Genomic DNA, 14799 nt, shown 5'->3' on the forward strand with positions numbered 1-14799 from the left:
TGCCCTTGACCAGAATCGAACCTGGGACCCTTTAGTCCCTAGGCCAGTGATGGCGAACCTATGACACATGTGTCAGAGGTGACACGCGAACTCATTTTTTTTGGTTGATTTTTCTTTGTTAAATGGCATTTAAATATATAAAATAAATATCAAAAATATAAGTCTTTGTTTTACTATGGTTGCAAATATCAAAAAATTTCTATATGTGACACGGCACCAGAGTTAGGTTAGGGTTTATCAAAATGCTGACACGCCGAGCTCAAAAGGTTCGCCATCACTGCCCTAGGCCAACGCTCTATCCACTGAGCCAAACCGGTCAGGTCAAGGCTGGTTTATATTTAAACTTGAGCCTCTTGCTCTGGCCAGTTGGGCTCAGTGGATAGAGGTCAGCCTGTGGACTGAAGGGTCCACGGTTCAATTCTGGTCAAGGACACATACGTTGGCTGCAGTGGCTGTGTGCTGGAGGCAATCTATGTGGTGATTCTCCTCGTTTCTCCCTCTCGTTGCCACTCTCTAAAAATCAATGGAAAAAATATCCTCAGGTGAGGATTAATAAAAAAATATTTTTCATAAAATAAAATAAATTCAAGCCTCTTTATCTTCCTTAAAGTTTGCTGATGCTGAGTTTTAAGAATGAAATATCATTGTTTTCATACAAATATTCCCAAACATTACCAGCTGTCATTCTGACATGAAATGGGACTGTGATATTACAATGATAACATCAGCATTTTAGCATCATTGTTCTTCTGTAAATCACCCTACACATGACCTTAGAAAATCAGTGGGGCACTGGCATCAAAGCAGCTAGGACTGGATGAGAACGGCAGCCACCTCCTGTGCCGGGACCCCAGCCCCATGCAAGCCAACCTACGGCCCCAAGAGAACCTGCGGCGAAGGTGTGCCCCTCGGTGTACACAAGCCACGATGAACAGAACGTGTGCCGAACATTCTTTTCCCAGATGCAAAGGATTTTGATAAAAACTAACCTGGTTGTCACAGAGCAAAAGAATCTCCAAGTTTCTAATCACTGAATTGTTTACAAAACATTTTCCAATTAAAAAAAGGTTTCACTGCCAATAAGCAGGGGAGTGGATAAAAATACTGTGGTACATGTACACAGTGGAATACTACGCTGCTGTAAAAAAGGAAGGACTCGTACCATTCACAATAGCATGGAGGGACCTGGAGAGTATGATGCTAAATGAAACAAGCCAGTCAGAGAAAGACAAGTATCACATGATCTCACTCATATGTGGAATCTAATGAACAAAATAAACTGATGAACAAAATAGACCCAGAGACATAGAAGCATGGACAGACTGTTGAAACTCAGAGGGAAGGCAGGGAGGGTGGGTGGGAAGAGATCAACCAAAGAACTTGTGTGCATACATGCATAACCCGTGGACACAGACAATGGGGTGGTGAGGGCCTGGGGGGGGGGGACGGGAGTGGCTGGAAGAGGTTAATGGGGGGAAAAGAGGACCTATATAATACTTTCAACAATAAAGATTTTAAAAAAAAGGTTTCACTAACAAAATAAGCAAACACAATAGCAACAGACTCAAGGACACACGGAGTGGACTGATGGTGGCGAGAAAAGGGGGGACTGGGTGAAAGATATGAGCGGGTCAAGAAGTACAAATTGGTAGTAACAGAAGGGTCATGGGCATGTAATGCACAGCACAGGGAGTCTAGTCAATAATATTGCAATGACTATGCACGGTGCCCGGGGAGTACTGGAATCCGGAGAGCACCTGGGAGAGCATGTGACTGCCTAACCATGTGCTGTCCACATGAAGCCAACACGAAACGACCCTGAGAAAATAAACGAGTAACGGCAGACGCTTCGCTGGTCGCGTGTTGGTGGGGAAGGCTGTGTTCCACACGATTTGCAAAGAAAGTGAAGTCCGCTTCCTTCTGTCTCCAAATGTCAACTTGAATCGATCTGGTGGAAATCCTTTAGAAATGCAAATCAAAACCACAAAGAGATACCACCTCACACCAGGCAGAATGGCTATTACCAAAAAGCCAACACACACGTGCTGGTGAGGATGTACAGAAAGGGCACCCTGTGCATTGCTGGTGGGACTGCAGGGTGGCAGCCTCTGTGGAAACAGTGGAGATTCCTCACAAACCAACAAATATTCTACTGTATCACCCAGCAATTCCACGTCTGAGAATTTATCCGAAGAAAACAAAAACACTATTCAAAAAGATATATGGCCCCTTTGGCTCAGTGGATAGAGGGCCCTGGATTCGATTCAGGTCAAGAGCACATGCCTGGGTTACGGGCTCGATCCTCAGGAGGCAACTGATCAGTGAGTCTCTCTCATTACTGATGTTTCCATCTCTCTCTCTCCCTCTCACTTCCTCTCTGAAATCAATAAAAATATATTTTTTAAAAAAGATATATGTATCCCTATGTTCAATGCAACATTATTTACAACAGCCAACACATGGAAGCAACCTAGTTGTCCACTGATAGATGAGTGGATAAAGGAGATCTCTCTCTCTCTCTCTCTCTCTCTCTCTCTCTCTCTCTCTCTCTCACACACACACACACACACACACACACACACACACACACACGGACCGACTCACCCATAAAGAGAATGAAACCTTGCCATCTGCAACACATGGATGGACCTTGAGGGTATGATACTGAGTGAAACAAGCCAGAGACAAATACCTAGGTTTCCCTTATATGTGGAATTCAGAAAACAGAACAAACGGGATAAAACCCGACTCACAGAAACAGAGACCAAGTGGCCGGCCGCCAGGAGGGAGGGGGGGATGGAGTGATGGTAGTGCGATCAGTTTGCCCTGTGACAGACGGTCACCACACTGAGTGTGGCAGCCACATCGCAAGAAATGCACACGTGGAATCACTATATTGAACACCTGAACCTAACATTTTATACCAACTACACAAATAAAAACTTTTAAAAAATGTATTGCCGTGTCCTTGATTTCCCTAAGCCAGTGGTTCTCAACCTTCCTAATGCTGCGACCCTTTAATACAGGTCCTCATGCTGTGGTGACCCCCAACCATAAGATTATTTCCGTTGCTACTTCATAACTGTCATTTTGCTACTGTTATGAATCGTCATGTAAATATCTGATATGCAGGATGTATTTTCATCGTTACAAATTGAACATAATTAAAGCCTAGTGATTAATCACAAAAACAATATGTAATTATATATGTGTTTTCCGATGGTCTTTGAAAGGGACGTTCGACCCCCAAAGGGGTCACGACCCACAGGTTGAGAACCGCTGCCCTAAGCAGACAGTGTCACTATCGCAGACCTCTAACATGGTACTGAAAGGTGAGCAGGAACACAAACTTAAGAATGACATCAACCTCGGACTGCATTTTACTCTTTCAATCACACGTGCGACTTGGAGAGGTTACTCACCCTCCTGAAGATCAACTTTCCTCGTCTTTTAAAAGAAAAGTTACCGTCTGAGTCACAGATCACCTTCACAATGAAAACTGTCCCGGGAGAGTTCGCAGCGCCCAGCACACAGGCCCCACAGAAAGGAACGTTCCCCAGTCAGGTGGGCTACTCAAAGGCTAGGGCCCGCCCCAGTGGCCCAGTCTCCATGGTCCCAACCAGCTGTTTGCTGAGTTCCTTTCTCTCTAACAAAGGCATCTGATAGTTTAATTATAACTTTTATTACCAGGGTGTCTGTCTTTAGCAGTTTATTTCTATTTTTTAATTTGCTATGGGCTGGGGACCCAGGTACTCACAGATGACAGATGTAGTTAAAATTTGGGGCTACAGCCCTAGCCAGTTTGGCTCAGTGGATAGAGCATTGGCTTGCAGACTGAAGGGTCCCGGGTTCCATTCCAGTCAAGGGCACAGGCCAGGTTGCGGGGTCTATCCCCAGTTGGGGTGCGTGTAGGAGGCAGCTGATCAATGATTCTCTCTTATCACTGATGTTTCTCTCTCTCCCTCTCCCTTCTTCTCTGAAATCAGTAAAAATATATTTTAAAAAATTGGGTGCTACATTGAGGTGTCCTCCAAGATTTTAAAACTTTAAAATCAACACAGAGGAGGGAGAATGATTGTACAGCTGCAATGGCTCTCAATGGGTTTTACTGTAACCCAGTCCAAATGCAGGGACATTGGCTATGGAAGGTTTTGGTCAGGGGTGGGTGTCCCCACCCACAAAAACCAGAAAATGAAGAGCCAAACAGTGGGCAGTGCCCAACCCCATGCACGGAATTTGTCACGAAGGGATTTCAAGGATTAAGACCCCATTATCAAGACTTTTTTTAAAAAAGTAATTATTTTTTAAAGTATTACATATGTTCCCTTCACCGCCCCCCCTCCATTGACCCTTTCCAACCCCCCAACCCCTCCACCCCAGGCCCTCACCACCCCATTGGCTGTGTCCAGGGGCCATACATATATGCATACAAGGTCCTCGGTACATTACTCCTCCACCCAACCTCCCTCCCCCGCCTTCCCTCTGAGATTCTGCACTCTGTTCCATGCTTCCATGTCTCAGGATCCACTTCATTCATCAGTTTATTTTGTTCATTAGATTCCACATATGAGTGGGGTCCTGTGATATTTGTCTTTCTCTGACTGGCTTATTTCACTTAGCATGAGACTCTCCAGGTCCCTCCATGCTGTCTCAAAGGGTAAGGATCCTTCTTTTTTACAGCTGCATAGTACTCCATGGTATAAATGTAGCAGTTTTTTATCCACTCGTCTACTGATGGGCACTTGGGCTGTTTCCAGGTCTTAGCTATTGTAAAGTGTGCTGCTATGAACATAGGGGTGCATACCTTCTGATTGATGTTTCGGGTTTCCTAGGATATACCCCTAGAAGTGGGGTCACTGGGTCAAATGGCAGTTCCATATTTAATTTTTGAGGACTTCTTACATAAAAGTGGATACAGGGAGTTTGTAGCCTGGAGGTTTCCAACACTGAGTTTCGATGGAGCGAATTGCTCCTGTAGCGGAGTGTCAATCATTCGCTCATTCATTCTCTGCTCGCTGGGCGATCACTGTTCTCACCTGGACCCCTCCCACTGCCTTCATTCTGCGTCCATGCTCCCCAAGCTGCCTTCTAGCTGTGACTGCTTCCGGGGCAGGGGTCCCCTCAGGGCCAGGATGCTCTGGCCGCGCGCCCACGCTGTCTGAGGCCACAGCGGGCCTCACTGTCCGCGGCACGTCAGTCTCACAAGCCTGTGAAGGTGATTTACCCACGAGAGACGGATCCACGGCTGTGGGGACCCCGACCGGAGCACGCTGGATGTGAGAGGCACTGTCCTGTACGCGCTGCGCAGGCGCACGTGTCTCATGGAACGCTGATGTCACACCTGGCAAGCAGCCTCTCTTGTCTGAGAATAAAAGGTGCTGCTGAACAGCGTAGGGGGCTGTGTTTGCAACGGCTCCTGCGTCTCCACGGCTGTCGTGGTCGGCAGTAAAGCACATCCTATCTGCCCGCGCGGCTCGCCTTTTCTCCCAATCCCGGCGTCCCCAGCAGAGCGGCCCGGACCCAACGACTGTCATGTGCCGACAAGTCATCGAAGCCAAAGCCCCCAGGACCAGGCTGTGCCGGCGACTTCACCAGGGCATGGGTGTCCCCTGGGTTTCTTTGTGCGCAAGGTGCTGGGTTGAGTGTTGGCTCGGACACTGACTGGGGCAGGAGGTCTGGGTCCGAGTTCCCGTCACTGAAGGCTGGTTTTGCTATTTACTCCCTGGCTTCCCTGGAAGAAGTTCTTAACCTCTCTGAGCCTTCTCCTCGCCTGGGAAACAGGAGGATGACATTTCCCTTTCATTTGGGCTCAACATTCCAACGCCAGCAGCACACCGGAGGCCTGTGGACTCAGGAGCACCTGCCCTCCCCGCCCACACGCCCATCCTGACTCGCAGGTGCATTTGCCCATCGCTGGGAGCAGAGGCCAGTGCACGCCCTTCGGGACCTCCCGCCTGGCCCACCTCCCGAGAGGCTCCTGGCCACGCGGCTCCTCACTCACTCACTCACTCACCCTCCCTCCTTCTCTTGGGTGTGAAACTGCCTTTCCAATGCCTCTCTCTTAGCAAAGGGAACCACAGCTCAGAGGGACCCTCACCACACAAGTCTAGTCACTCCACAGCCTCCCAGCCTCTCCCGTCCCTCAGCCCCCACAGAGGCACGTGCTCCTCACGGAGCCGCCAGCCGAGACCGGCTGGCTAGCCACAGTCAGAGTTGCCTCATCTATGAAATAAACATCCTGAAACAGACCCGGCGAACGGTGGCAGGGACAGCCTAGCATCCCTACTGCACTCAGAAGGACAGCTCCGGACGCTGGCAGCACAGACTTTCAAATAGACGTTTTCTTGACCCAGTTCAATTTTTATTCATTGAAAAAAGTTGATATTGAGACAAAAATTATCTTAAAATTGTGCAACAATATAGGAAAATCTTCAGCATACATCAGTGATTTGGAAACTTATCAAGGCAGTTGAAACCATAAATGCCTTTTTTCACTTTGGAGAGAAACAAGCACACAGCATTTCACTTTAAATAAGAGATTAGACCTTTATTTTGCTGCGAAGACTTTTGATTTTGCGTAAAGTTCCTAGTTCATAACAAGGAAATGACGTGGCCTCTCTGAGAAGACTGCCCACCGTGGCCCACACCCTCACCCCAGTGCGCTGCCACGTGACAATGCCGTGCTTGGGCCATTGGTTGTGATGGGTCAGTGAGCAGCCCACACGGAAGCCTCTTCTCCCGCAACCTTCTCAAAACTCGTCTACCGTCCTCACACCGGCAGTCGGTCTGCACAGAGAGTCTCCTAGGAAGCTAAACGCACTGGCTGACCACAGACACGCCCGAGGGCAGCACGCACCCCCAGCCCAAGGGCAGACTCTGCCCGGCCTCACCGAGCGGAGGTGGCACTCGGTTTGCTCACGTGACCCGGGCTCTCCCTGAAGGACCTCCCAGCCCCGGCAGAGGAAGGAAGACCTTTGCAGGGCTCACGGGGGCCCCAGCGGGTCACGGTCGCCCCGAGGCCGTGATGGGCATGAAGTGGGGCTGGATCTCCCTGGGGAACGAGGGCCTCGCACACCATCCCTCGCCCCAGACCCTCCCAAAATCAAGTGATCAAGTGAAGCCCAACCTAGGGGAGCACCCCAATGGGCAGAGCACGTGGTCGTGTGCCCCACATCTGCCCCCCAAGTGCCCCTCACAACACCGCCAACATGGAAGCCCGGGAGCCCTTCCTCCCCAGGCAGACGTTTCCACGCAGCATAACATGCCCTGGGCGGCCGGGGCGGCCGGGGCGGCCGGGGCCCCTGGCTCCTCGCGAGCCTGGCAGCAGGCCGCACAGCGTGGCTTCTCCCGGGACCCTGGAGACCGATGCTCACATGTCTGCATGAACCCAGGTCTCAAGGCTCCGGGCGCGAAACACAGACGGGCAAAGCCAGCGTCCGGAGGAAATGTGCGCACTCACCTGGCTGCCGAGTGCCAGTGGCGCGGTAGCGGTCCATCGCAGCTCACGCAGAGTGCACTTCTAGAAAGTTCTCAGAGGCCCTGGGAGAGGAACCCTCTTCCCTTCGTGATGAATGTTCAGGTGGCATCGCCAGCGAGGTCACAGACGGCCAGGGTTCCGACTGGTCCAGTGCACACAGCGGCCGGGCCCCACCCAAGGGCGCCCACAGCTTTTGCTTCCATCTCCCCATCTCCCACTCACTCCGCTTCTGGCTCTAGCGGACAGCACATGTCCCCCAACCCCGGAAGCTGTGCGGAGGGAAGGAAGAGTGCACCCCTCAAACGTTTGTAAGAATAGACACTTGGCACGTAGCGCCCGTCGAGCTCTTCTTCGGGACTTAGCTCCGCGTCTGCATGAACAGCCCACCCTAAGGCCGCTTTCTCAGACAGCGCGCGGCCTCTCTCCCCTCCCGCCACGGAGGGAGAGGCAGGCGGCCAGTCTCAGGAGGCGCTGGTCAGCAGACTGGGTCCTCAGAGCTCCCCCAGGCGCCCTGGAGCCGGAGAAGAGGCGGCCTGTGGAGCGACTGAAAATGAAGGCGCAGCGCCTCTCGCGGCAGCAGCCGTGGTTACCAGCCCCGCTGACCGGTGCGCGTCCCCCCGCGGGCTCCTCTTGCCGCTACTCAAGGAGACTGGGGGCTGCGAGGCTGGGCTTGCAGTTTTGCAGAACTTCAAGGTAAGTCACGGGAAAGAAAGGCCAATCTCCAAACAATAACAGAGGAAAAAGACAGAAAGAAAACAGGCAGAGGAGGCTCCTGTTAGAGCAGACGCGCCTTTCCCACGGACAGAGTGAACGTCTACAGCTGGAACATTCCTCACCCAAAGTACAAGCACGGAGCGGGGCAGAGGCAGGCTCACAGCTGTGCGGGAACAGCTTATTCTTCCATCACTGCTTATTAATTACTGTACGTTTCCCAGATGAACAACTGTAAACCTACTTTTGCCCCACCCTGTGTATTTTTAAACTACAATTTCATTTGCTCTTTGTTTTCCAAACAATCCCTACATAGAAGGAATCTATGTTATAATCCAAGATGGTTGTTTTGGTTAAAAGAAAGCAACACGTGGGGGAAGGCGGTGCATTGCATCTGAGAGGAGAGGCGTTTGTGCAGCTGGGGTAACGAGGGCCCCTGGGCGGCCGGCTCGGGCCCCTGGGGAGGGTGGTCTGTGTGGGCTCCCGCAGCAGGAGTCCCCACAACATTCCAGCGGATGGTGGGCCCGTCCGCCATGGGTCCACACACCTGCTGAGTTGCCACAATTTGGATGCCGGGGTGGCATCTACAGGAGAACACAATCCCAGGCATTTCACCGAGAGCAGCCCTGCCGCGTGATGGGACAGGACGGCCTCCAGTCACAGGCGCCCAGAACTCTGGAACCCCTTAGACCAGCAGAGACATGGGGAGGGGGAAGGAAAGGAAGAAGAGAAGGCACTGGCCAGTTCAAATGACTGCATAGATCAGTGTAGACCCTGGAGGACAGGGAGTGGCCGCTCCAACACACACAGAACTGGACATTGGAGACGCGTCAGCGACACGTGACGACAAAACAGAAGCACGGGCATGGAGCTGCAGCTCTCCCACCCGGGGCGGCCGCTGCAGCGACGACCCACGCAGTCCTCACCGCGCTCTGGAAGCCAGGCCTGCAGGGAGTGGGCGGTGCAGCGCGATCCAGCTGGTCACAGGGAGCTGCTGCTCACGGGTGGAAGGGGCGAGGCTCAGGCGCCCTCCGGGCCCTCCTTGTGCCGCAGGGAACAAAACTGGGCTGTTCCCCAAGGCAAACAGCTTCTGCTCCTGCCCTCGCACTGTGGGCTCCTCGCAGTGGTGTCAGGCGGCCCTCGCGCCCCCCATGCAGAGTCCCAATAAGTTAACAGAAAGACATAACAGAATCTTCCCACCAAACGTTCACACACTAAACCCAAACGAAATCCAAAATACGGAGCTTCCTTTCCACGAGGAGGGACTCCACTCGCCACTCTCCTGACCTGTTTATCAAATGCATTTATGTGTCTTAGAAAAATAAAAGATGGCGATTTACTCAACCAGAGCCATCTCACAGCCCTGCAAGCCGACATCACACCGCATCAAAGCCGTCGGGCGGCCAAAGCCAACGCGCCTGACGTTCACCATTGTTACTACAAAGTTCATTCATTCCTTTCTTTCTTCTTCAGTTTGTTTGGTTTTGGCCCGTATAAAAATAACATATTGCAACTCAAAGTGCATCTTTTAAAATAAACCATCAACTCTCTTTATCAAATAAAATATTTACACCATTTGGTTTCTTGCGAGGAAAGGAGCTCTCTCAGGCTATCACCATGGGGACGTCGTCGGAAAATCCAGTTATCATCGGGGTGTCTTCGTCATCCTCCCCTAAAGCAGAGAACAGCCAGCGTGAGTCCCAGCACACGGTGTCTGTCCAGCCTCCCGCCACCATGCCCCTCCGTACCCTCGTGCCCGCCCCTCCCCCCCCCGCCCCTACTATCACCGGCCCAGCCCCGGGCACAGCCAGCAACGCTGAAGCCCAGTCCAGCTTCGCTCTCAGTCACGTCCCCATCAGCAGGTGGCCAAGCTCCTTCTAAGAACAGCTTGGACCGAACCACAGAAGCAAAGCCCATCTTCTGGGAAGGAGCGTCTGACTCCGCACTTACAGGTCCCCGGTGTTTTACTCCCGCCTTGGGGTGACGCACAACGGGAGCACAGGGAGCTGACTGCGCGGGCTCTCCCCCAGCCCTGGGCTTTAGGGAAGGGTCTGAGGCCTGAGTGTTCGGAGGACAGCTGCCCAGCCTAACGCCGTCCCGTGACCCAGGTGCGCCCCGTGGGGCTGCCCAGCACCCTCCCTGGCCCTGCCGGCAGCACCACAGTGGCTGACTCCCCCTGCCCAACACGCAGTGCCCGCTGTTCTCACGCAAGGGCGCCCACAAACGCACAGCAGAAAGGAGCTGAGAAGCAGCAGGCAGAGCTAATGCAAACGGTCGGGGGTGGGAGTACAGAAACGTCCTGACAAACAAACCAGAATTCGTGTACAGAAAGCAACGACTACACACCCTCAGCTCAGCAACCTGAGTCTGGAGGGGCCCAAGCTGAGGGAGGCCCCCACACACCCACTTCAGGTCAGGAGTGGCCACAGCTCGACTGGCACTTGGTGGGTGAGTGTAGGCCAGTGATGGCGAACCTATGACACCCGTGTCAGAGGTGACACGCGAACTCATTTTTTTGGTTGATTTTTCTTTGTTAAATGGCATTTAAATATATAAAATAAACATCAAAAATATAAGTCTTTGTTTTACTATGGTTACAAATGTCAAAAAATTTCTCTATGTGACACGGCACCAGTGTTAAGTTAGGGTTTTTCAAAATGCTGACACGCCGAGCTCAAAAGGTTCGCCGTCACTACTGTAGACGTTTATAAACGGGCTCGTCCTCGTGCCCGGCCACGTGCTGTCAGCACAGAGGGGCGGCCAGCGAGGCTGCACTAACATCAGAAAGGGAACAGCAAGGTGGAAGCAGGGCTTCTTGTCTTTTGTTAATCTCCCCCCTCCGCACCCCCAGGATGTTTTCCCACTGACTATTAGGGAAAAGTGGAAAGGAGAGGTAAAGACAGACAGAAACATCCATGTGAGAGAAACACATCCATGGGTTGGCTCCTGCACGAGCCTTGACCAGGGCCCGGGCTGGGGAGGAGCCTGCAACCAAGGTCTGTGCCCTTGACCGGAATCGAATCCGGGACCCTTCAGTCTACAGGCCGATACTCTCTCCACTGAGCCAAACCGGCCAGGGCAAAAGCATGACTTTTCATCTTGACTGGGTGTGGGGACCTCCGACCTCTGGTCTGAAGGATAAGGGGCTGGGACTGAGAGCCTGACAGGCCGCTGCTCCTGCACCAGGCAGCGCCCAGCAGGGCTTCCCTGGAGCTGCGCTCAGCCAGTGCCACCACTTCCCCAGGGGCAATGCTCTCATGGGTTTAACCCCAAGCAATGGGATCGCTGTCAACACTGTGCCCTCTAGACCCAGAGGATGGGCTCAGGTAGGTGCTTCCTAACCAGGGCCCCCCTGGGGTCCGCCCTGCCCAGGGAGGATGGGCCACGTACCCAGGTCGTCGCCCGAGGAGAAGACGGCTGAGCCCAGCCGGGAGCTGTAGTGGCTGTTGGCGAAGGCGGTGAAGCTGCCCTGCAGCCGCCGGTGCTTGGCATACAGGACGGCGAAGCCGACCCCCAGGCTCAGCAGGACCAGGAACAGGATGGGCACCACCACGGCAGCCACGTCGGGAGCCCTGGCAGCCTGCAGCGCTGACGCATCCCCACCTGCAAGGGAAGAGGCAGCCGTCAACCTCCCGGGGAGGGCAGGAGCCGGAGTCAGAGCAGGCAGCCCTCACCACCCCCCACGCAGAACACAGGGGGCCTGCCACACCCGCTCAGACCGCCTGCCGCTGGCCAGGCTCCCGCACACGGTGCAGCGTGGCTCCCGGCTCCCTGCCTGAGCCCACAGACCCCAGCCCTTTGCCTGCAAACACGGTAACTCCACAGGACTGCTAACACACCTTGCGGGTTATTTGGGTCATCTCTCCAAAGGGACACCTTTGCTGGGCCCCGACACTGGTTTCCGTAGCAACTGCTTAAGCCCTGGGCGTGCCTCGCAGAGGAGGACGGGGTCAGACGTGTGTGGGAGCCATGTGCTCAGCACTAGTGAATGGGACTGCGCTGGCTCCCCGACCTCGCACCAGACCCCCATCTGCACTCCCGGAAGCTCCGTGAAGCGACAGACGGCACTGCTCCCCTGCAGCCCGGACTCATCGGCGCAGGGAGCTTTACAGGGTTTTACTTCAACCGAGAGGGTGAGAACCTCCTAGAAACATCTGACATTGTTTACACTCTGCAAAGCCACGCACGTGTCTCTAACCCGACCACATGCCGCTTCCCATCGTCTTAAACACACGCCAGCTCCACGCCGGCGTCACAGGCTCTGGGCAGCGATCTCCGGCCGGTGCGCCCTGGGAGTGTTCACCACAGGCACCCCTGGCCAGGACGTTGGGGCGCCGACCCTGCTCCCTCAGGTCACCAGATGAAAACATGGCAACACAACAACCGCCATCTCGTGGGAACAAATCAAAATTGTATCTTTGGGGCTTTTTGGTCCGATGGGCAAAACTACACCACTTCCTGGTGCCACAGAGCTGCAGTCCTTGGCCGGCGGGTGCCACGGGAGGCAGAGCGGAAGCCGCTGCCGTAGAGCAAAGCCGTTCCCCGTGGGGTCGGGGCTGGGCCCCCTGAGGGGCAGACTTCATCTCAGAAACCCCAGGCGCCTGAGCCGCAGGCAGGATGTGGGCCTGGGAGCCTGTTCTCTAAGGAAGCACAGTGGACGCTCTGGGTCCCCACGGAGCCTGGGAGCCTGCTCGGCTGGGGCTGCCCCCTGGAGCAGGGGAGGGTCTTGGCCAGGCCTGGCCTCAGGCAGAAACCGGCAACTGCCCAGGGATTCCCCCCAACAGGGTCTCTGGGGGACAGGCCTGGGAGCAGGGTCTCGCCAAATATAACAATTCAGTATTTGTGTCTTTAATTTCTTTCATTATTGACTTAGCAAAAGCAAAAAGGGGCGTGTATCATGTGTGGCAACCTAACCCCAACTGTGAGATGGCTATGAGGGGGTGGCTCACAGCTGGGGCAGTCCAGAGGGGGAAGCAGGTGGAAGAGGCAGGAGTAAGGGGGCTCCTGCCTCCAGCACAGCCCAGGCCCAGAGAGCAGCACAGGGCAGGATGCAGACTGGGGGGCGAACCAGGGTTTCCGAGGCAGCGGGCAAGGGGCCTCACAGCAGCGTCCCCAAGTCTGCATAAAAGTTGCTGATTGGTTCCCCTTAAACGGAGGAAATGCCAGGCTCCAAAGTGCTGTTATTAACCCACCGTTTACCAATAGAGGCTCCTTTTCAAGCAACCCTGGGCGACACTCAGAATGTGGTCACTGACAACTGCAGCTCCCCCGCTCAGGGCGACACTCAGCATGTGGTCACTGACACCTGCAGCTCCCCCGCCTCGCCCGCTTAGGGTGACACTCAGCATGTGGTCACTGACACCTGCAGCTCCCCCGCTCAGGGTGACACTCAGCATGTGGTCACTGACACCTGCAGCTCCCCCGCTCAGGGTGACACTCAGCATGTGGTCACTGACACCTGCAGCTCCCCAGCCTCGCCCGCTCAGGGCGACACTCAGCACTCAGCTCCCCCGCTCAGGGTGACACTCAGCATGTGGTCACTGACACCTGCAGCTCCCCGGCCTCGCCCGCTCAGGGCGACACTCAGCATGTGGTCACTGACACCTGCAGCTCCCCCGCTCAGGGCGACACTCAGCATGTGGTCACTGACACCTGCAGCTCCCCGGCCTCGCCCGCTCAGGGCGACACTCAGCATGTGGTCACTGACACCTGCAGCTCCCCAGCTTAGGGCGACATTCAGCATGTGGTCACTGACACCTGCAGCTCCCCCGCTCAGGGCGACACTCAGCATGTGGTCACTGACACCTGCAGCTCCCCCGCTCAGGGCGACACTCAGCATGTGGTCACTGACACCTGCAGCTCCCCCGCCTCGCCCGCTCAGGGTGACACTCAGCATGTGGTCACTGACACCTGCAGCTCCCCCGATCAGGGCGACACTCAGCATGTGGTCACTGACACCTGCAGCTCCCCCGCTCAGGGCGACACTCAGCATGTGGTCACTGACACCTGCAGCTCCCCCGCTCGGGGCGACACTCAGCATGTGGTCACTGACACCTGCAGCTCCCCCGCCTCGCCCACTCAGGGTGACACTCAGCATGTGGTCACTGACACCTGCAGCTCCCCCGCCTCGCCCGCTCAGGGCGACACTCAGCATGTGGTCACTGACACCTGCAGCTCCCCCGCTCAGGGCGACACTCAGCATGTGGTCACTGACACCTGCAGCTCCCCCGCTCAGGGCGACACTCAGCATGTGGTCATTGACACCTGCAGCTCCCCCGCTCAGGGCGACACTCAGCATGTGGTCACTGACACCTGCAGCTCCCCCGCTCGGGGCGACAGCATGTGGTCACTGACACCTGCAGCTCCCCCGCTCAGGGCGACACTCAGCATGTGGTCACTGACACCTGCAGCTCCCCCGCTCAGGGCGACACTCAGCATGTGGTCACTGACACCTGCAGCTCCCCCGCTCAGAGTGACACTCAGCATGTGGTCACTGACACCTGCAGCTCCCCCGCCTCGCCCGCTCAGGGCGACACTCAGCATGTGGTCACTGACACCTGCAGCTCCCCCGCTCAGGGCGACACTCAGCATGTGGTCACTGACACCTGCAG

General features: G+C 54.8%; 1 protein-coding gene across 1 annotated transcript in view; it reads right to left on the minus strand.

Annotated features, from left to right (window-relative positions):
* Positions 1-9710: 9710 nt before the first annotated feature.
* Positions 9711-14799, minus strand: part of SORL1 (sortilin related receptor 1) — a 153262-nt gene continuing 148173 nt past the window's right edge. The window contains exons 47-48 of the mRNA XM_036353719.1: positions 11579-11791; positions 9711-9860 (exon numbers count right to left, since the gene is read on the minus strand). Coding sequence (XP_036209612.1) covers positions 9793-9860; positions 11579-11791 — 281 coding nt within the window. The 3' untranslated portion in view covers positions 9711-9792. The remainder of the gene's footprint in view (positions 9861-11578; positions 11792-14799) is intronic.

The sequence above is a fragment of the Myotis myotis genome, unplaced genomic scaffold (genome assembly GCF_014108235.1).
Source record: "Myotis myotis isolate mMyoMyo1 unplaced genomic scaffold, mMyoMyo1.p scaffold_m19_p_20, whole genome shotgun sequence".
Lineage (NCBI taxonomy): Eukaryota > Metazoa > Chordata > Mammalia > Chiroptera > Vespertilionidae > Myotis > Myotis myotis.